The sequence below is a fragment of the Nothoprocta perdicaria genome, unplaced genomic scaffold (genome assembly GCF_003342845.1).
Source record: "Nothoprocta perdicaria isolate Ctin4 unplaced genomic scaffold, notPer1 scaffold_0, whole genome shotgun sequence".
In the NCBI taxonomy this organism is placed as follows: Eukaryota; Metazoa; Chordata; class Aves; order Tinamiformes; family Tinamidae; genus Nothoprocta; species Nothoprocta perdicaria.
The window spans coordinates 5,303,974-5,310,161 of NW_020454092.1; the positions used below are offsets into that span (position 1 = coordinate 5,303,974).

Here is a 6,188-nt window from a genome sequence, read left to right on the forward strand (position 1 = left end):
AGGGCAGCAGTGCCAGGGCTATGCAGCACTCCTCCGTGCCCAGCCCCGCGGCAGCCACTGCCGCCAAAGGGGCTGAAAGTGGCGAGAAGAAAATACAGGAGGTCTCGGAGGGATTCGCATGCGGGTGGCCGGCAGCACCACCTGGAAGTGGCCGCGGAGGCAGCGGCGGAGGTTGTTCATCACGGCGATCCTGGTTGCGTGGAGCTGGGACACCAGCAGCTCGGAGCAAGGGCTTCCCAGCCCTCCCCAGCCAGTGCTGCGGGACAGCGGGTTTAAATAGCTTTATTGGTGGCAGCTCCCGCTGCAGGGGCCGCGGGCCCCCGGGCAGCCCCCAAGTGTCCCCTGCGCCACAGGGAGCAGAGCCGGGCTCCCCGCGCTGTCCCTGCCACCAGCCCAGCCCACTCTCCAGGGTGGCCTGTCCGTGTCCCGGGGCCGGCGGTGGCCCCCATAGTGTCCCAGCCCGGCGGCGCGGCCGGGGCGGTCACACGCACAGGCTGAGCTCCTGGCGCACGGAGCACTTGCGGCACTGCACCACGCAGCACCAGTGGAAGCGGCACAGGCAGTTCTCCTCCAGCACCACGGTCTCGTCGCGGTGCCCGCGCCCGCAGCACAGCAGGTCGCAGCCGCTGGTGTCCATGGCCGTGCTGTTGCACACGCGGCCCCGCGTGCCCAGCGAGCCCGTCTTGCGGTTGGCCGAGCAGAAGTCGGGCGAGTCGGCCGAGTAGATGAGGTCCTGCTTGTCGGGCGGCTTGATGTTGTCGCCCACGGGGATGAGGGTCTTGCCGTCGTTGCCGCCCATGACCTTGAAGGCGCCGTTGAAGCGCTCGAGCAGGCGGTCGCCCACCTCGCGGAAATGGGGCATCTTCCGCCAGCAGGTGCGCAGGGTGCAGGAGCCCGACAGCCCGTGGCACTTGCACTCCGTCCTCATGTAGCTCCGCACCGCCTGGGGGGACAGGGGGACGCTCAGATCAGGGGTGTCCCCGCTGGGACCTCCTGGGCACCCGTGTCCCTCTCCAGCACCCCCAGCTTAGGTCCTGGGGGTCCCATTGCAGCCACCCCATTGCACCTTGGAGGACAGGGAGCGGAGAGCCCTTACCAGGCGCCCGGCTTCGTTGTTGTGCAGGTCGATGAGGGCCCGGATGTCGTTCTTGCCTTTCTTGCTCTTGGCGTCCATGAACTGCTGGGACTTCTCGTAGCCGAACTGCACGTCGTCGCCGCAGCCGCCCCACTCCCAGGCGGTGCCGTCGGCGCCGGGGCCGGCGGTGGGCGCCGGCGGGGCCCGGCTGCGCGTCAGCTCGCAGCCGCACTGCAGCAGCTCGCCCATGCTGCACGCCTGCGTGATGGCGTGGCTCACGCCGGCCGCCGTGATCGCGTACACGAACGCCGTCTCACGGATATCTGCGGGGAGAGACGCGGAGCCGCGTGGGGGCTCTGCGGGCAGCCCGGGGACACACTGCACCCCACGCGGGCTCGGCTCCCCGCTTCTGCCCCTTGCCTCCCCCTGCAAGAGCTGGGGCTGCCCCATAGGCATGTGGGGCACATAGGAGGGGTGCTGCATAACCTGGTGGTGCCCCAYGGTCCCCCAGAGCTGTGAAAATCCCACCCGCTGGTGCAAGCTGTATCACAGAGGGGACAGCAGGGCAGTGGCACAAGGTGACACCCCATGGGTGCTGCTTGCCCCTCTCCAGGGTGCCCAGGGTGAAGCCGACCCACCTGACCTCCCTCCATGCSCCTTTGCCACGGGAGGTGCCTGCCCCCCTCCCTCCGCCGGCACAGCCTCCACCCTGCAGGATTATTTATTATTAGTATTTGCTCCTGTCTCGCTCTGCTCCGGGACACAAATTCCAGGCATCCTTCCCCTGCCCGGACCTGCCGCTCGCAGCCGCAGCCAGCGGGGGATTCTGGCAGTGGGAGCACGGCGCCCTGCTCGGGGGGGTCCCGCGCTCCCCCCGTGCCAGGCAGCCTCCTGCCCACCCCAACGCAGGGGGTGGCCCTGGGGGACACGCAGAGGAGCCTGTGGTATGGGGGGACCTGCCATGCATGTCCTGGTCACGTCCTGGCCCTGTGTGTCCCTCCAGGCTTCGGGCAGCCCAGGCACTCCTGCAAGGCACATGTGTGGGGGCAGCAAACGCCTGCAGTGAACATGTGGAGCAAGAGGCTCTGACCGTGTGTCCTCACACGCCTGCACCCCCAGAGCTCTCAGAAGGGCCATCCTGGAAAAGGGGGTGTCCTCAGTTGCTGTCACTCGGCCCCCAGCTGTGCGACGCTCTGGGAAGGCATCCCCAGGGAAAGGCTGCGACTGCAGCCCCACGGTGCTACGCCCTGTCTTGGAGGGACTAGGGTGCCTTGCAAGCAGCTGGGGTGCCCCTCGCTCACGGGGCCCTGGTCTGAGCTGCGGTACGGGACCGGCCAGGGGGGCAACGGCTGGAAACCAGGGCTGGCTGCAGCCTCCTTGCTTGGAAAGAGGAGGCTGCTGAGCAGGCGCCAGGGCCGCCGGGAGCCCGGGCTGGCCCGTGCGGAGCTGCAGCAGGTCTGGAGGCTGGGTCTGCCCGCAGAGAGGCCCTCGGCTCGCCCCTTGCCCCTCTCTGCCCCTCGCCCACAGCTGCGGCCCCAAGGAGCTCCGCACCTCCAGCTGCGCTTTCCCTCAGCCTCTCCTTCTCCTGGGAGAGGCCCAGGGCCTCCCCACTGTCCCCGGGACACTGCTCCTACCTGTGACCCCAGCAGTGCTATGGGGCCAAAGGGAGCCTGGCAGCTCCTCCAGCAGCCCCATGCCCAATGTGCCTGAGACTCCCCCACTCCGAGCTTCTCTCCGGGTACCAGGCAGTTCATCTGCCAGCRTCACCCACCCACCATCTGGCCTGGCTCTGGTGGGTTACAGCTCCCGTTTCCAGCCTGGAGCCCGTCCTGGCACAGATCCCACCTGCCTCTCTGCCAGGACAACCTTCAAACAGGTTGCTCAGGAGGCAGGACAGTCCCCTGGCTGTCCCTGGCTCTCTGCCCCGGGACTGAATACGTCTCTCCAGATTGGGGGGGTCCCACATTTGCAAATCAGTGTCTTAAATGTGTCCACCACGCTGAGCTGGGCCACCTTCCTGGAGACAGGGCCATGCCGTGGGCACCACAGGACACATCCTGTGTCCCCACACAGGGCACAGCAGTGGGTGGCTCCCCTCGAGGTCTCTGCTCTCCCCTGCTCGGTGTGTTGGGCACTGGCAGGCACCAGCGYGGCAGCTGCTCCATCCCCACTGGCAGCTCTTGGGCCAGGTTCCCAGCTCCACAAAAGTGAGGAGCATCTCCGTGCTGTGGGACAGGCTGCATCCTGTGCTCCTGCTGTCCTGCATCCTGCACAGTCCCAATGGGGAGTGTGGCCACCCTGGCCTCCTGGCAAGACCCAAGGACGTTTCYGCTCTGCTCTTGCCTGGGTGCACCCAGCCCCGTGTGACCACCTGGGAGAGGTGCTGCCAGGCCAGGGACGTTGCTGCACTAGCTCTCCAAGCACCAGGAGGGGCCTTTGGGCATCCTCAGGCTGGTGCATGCACGGGACYCGCTTTTCCCTCCCTGACACCCAGGCCTCTGGCATGGGAAGGGAGCACAGGGGTGACATCAGGGACGGTGGCCAGCTCCCGTGCCCCATGTCCCCTGCAAGGCCCGCACAGAGGGGATGTGCAGAGCACCCATGAGCCAGGGGCAGCTCCCAGTACTTCCTCGCACCCTGACCCCTTCCCCCAGCAGGGTCCCTGGGGAGCAGTAAATCACTGCCAGACGCGGGTGCATTCTTGGGCTCTGCGAAGCCCTGCGCTGTCTGGGAGCATCGCTAATTACTTCATTACAACACGGGGAGACATGTTCCGGCAGCAAAACCCCAGCGTGGCTGCGCCGCGCCGCGCCGGCCCCCCCTCCGCTCACACACACGCACACACACGACCCCCCGGCAGTGGGGCTGCCGGGGCCCCGCACGGCTGTGCACACACGCACACGGCTGTGCACACACGCACGGCTGTGCACACCCGCACACCCGCGCACCCCGTGCACGGGCACACCGGGGTGCAGGGGGCAGCTGCACTGTGTTGGGGGGCTGCGGGATGAGCGGGGCCGCGGCCTTACCCTGCTGCAGGATCTTTCCAAAGTACTTGCTGTGGCTGGTGCAGTTCCAGCGGCGGAAGCGGAACTGGTACTGGCACTCCCGCACGCCCAGCTTGGTGCCCTTGGCCACCTCCTGCACGATCTCGGGCTCCAACTGGCACAGCTCCGCCTGCTTCCCCGCCAGCCGCTTCGTCTTGCGGCAGATGCTGTTGGGGTCCATGACCAGGGGGCTGCCCACTGCCCTGCAGGAGGGACAACGAGCAGAGCAAAAGCGGCACCGGGCGCCCGCACCGCCACGGAGGCACCCTGGGGTGCAGGGGCTGAGTGTGGGGGCTGCAGGATGGGCAGTGCGGGTGGCACCTGGGTGCCAGCACCCTTGGGGACACCACGTCCTGTCCAGCCAGGTGGGGACCCAAGGGGACACCCCACTGCTGGAGCAGGGGCCGGGCCAGCTTGGGGCAGCTCTGGCCTTGCTCTGGGGACATCCTGGGAGGTGCAGAGATGCCCGGGGCCGTGCAGGRGCAGTGGTGACCTTGCACATCCCCAGCACCACGGAGAGACCCACACAGGTCTGCTCGGGCCCGCTACCGTGGCGCAGGGCAGAGCCTGTCCCGGCCGCATTCCTGCCCCGTCTCCCCCCACGCCGGGGGCTGCGCTGCTTCTCCCCGTGGGAGCTGAGCCTGGTGACCTTGCCGGAGATAAAGCCCTTGGCCCAGGGCCAGGTCTCCGGCCTGCTCCCACGGTGGCAGCATGGGGGACGGTGCCACGGGCCACCCCGTGCACAGGAGGGAGGGATGTGCCAGCTCCCCGATGTGCTCCCCGCATGACACTGGTGCACAAACTCCTGCCCGCTCCCCATTCGCTTCACCTTGAGTGCCCTCTGGAGCTGCGAGGAGCCCAGCYTGGTCCCCGCAGGGTTCCTGGGGCTCTCCCGCCCTCCCAGCTGCAGCCCATTTGCCCGGAGACGCTGCATCCCATGGCCTCTCCGCGCACTGTGCGGGGCCCCGCCGCAGCGCTGACCTCAGAGCAGGGCGCTTGGACACCAGGGTGACCGGGCAGCGAGCGAGCGGCCCTGCCGCAGCCTCTGTGTCCTCCCGGGCGCGGGGGCTCCCGGCCRCCTCTCCGCAGGGCCCCCCATGGACTGGAGCTGCTCGCGGGAACGCACCGGGTGCTGCGTGGATTCCCAAGCCCAGCGTGCCTTTATAGTCTGGCCAAGCCCCAGAGGCTCAAAAATCGCAAGATGAAGCTCCGTGTTTAAATATCTCCTGAGTCGCTTTCTTCTCTCCTGCAGCCGGGGGGCTGGAGTTCTTCAGCTGCGTTTGGGCCGCCAAGCCGCCCAACACGCAGCCCCCACAGAGCTCCAGGAGCTGCCAGGGCCCCATGCCGCGCTCCCAGCCAGCCAGTCCCTCCCTCCCCTGCACCAGGAGCCATCCCCAGTACCAAGCCAGGGAGCACTCGGGTCAGGCTGGGCTTAATGCAGCTCCCACTGCCCTCCTTGTGCAGCCAGTGGAGCCTTGCAGCCGTCCCCGCCACCTCAGCTCCCACGCTAGTGTCCTAGTCCCTCCTGCAAGAGCTAGAGCTGCTGCGGAGTCGGGGCAGTCCCCCTGGAGCAGCGTGGCCGGGTCTGGGAAGGAGGTGCCTGCAAGAAGAGCTCCCGAGGAGGGAGAGGGCAGGAGAGAGCCCAGCGCAGGGACGCAGCCTGGAAAGGTGACCTCCAGTGGGGGAAAGGAGGCGAGCGCAGCCGCTGCCCGTGCCCAAGAGCACCCGCTGCCCGTGCCCAACATGTCCCATGCACGCGATGCACTCAAACCAGGGTCCCCATCCCTCAGCAGCGACCCCCAGCCCAGGTGTCATCTCCGTGGGGYTCATCCCCTGGCAGCGGCCAGGGGGTCCGCAGGCTGCCCGCTCGCAGCAGCGGCCACAGCGCAGTTTGGCTGCCCACCGCGTCGGGCTGGGGGAGAAGCAGGCGAGCCGAGCCGGGACGTTTCATTAAGAGAGGACTCTTTGTACTCTTATAAAAACGCGGAGCGAGCCCCGGGGCCGCCAGATCAAATGCTGAACTGCGGCTCACCCCGGCCCGGCGGATCAGACGGGCCGGCGGGATG

The 6,188-nt window shown here is 68.0% G+C and overlaps 1 protein-coding gene across 1 annotated transcript in view; it reads right to left on the minus strand.

Annotated features, from left to right (window-relative positions):
- Positions 1–267: 267 nt before the first annotated feature.
- WNT6 (Wnt family member 6) overlaps positions 268–6,188 on the minus strand; it is a 12,760-nt gene continuing 6,839 nt past the window's right edge. The window contains exons 2-4 of the mRNA XM_026033853.1: positions 4,105–4,325; positions 1,097–1,398; positions 268–943 (exon numbers count right to left, since the gene is read on the minus strand). Of these exons, the coding sequence (XP_025889638.1) occupies positions 482–943; positions 1,097–1,398; positions 4,105–4,325 (985 nt within the window). The 3' untranslated portion in view covers positions 268–481. The remainder of the gene's footprint in view (positions 944–1,096; positions 1,399–4,104; positions 4,326–6,188) is intronic.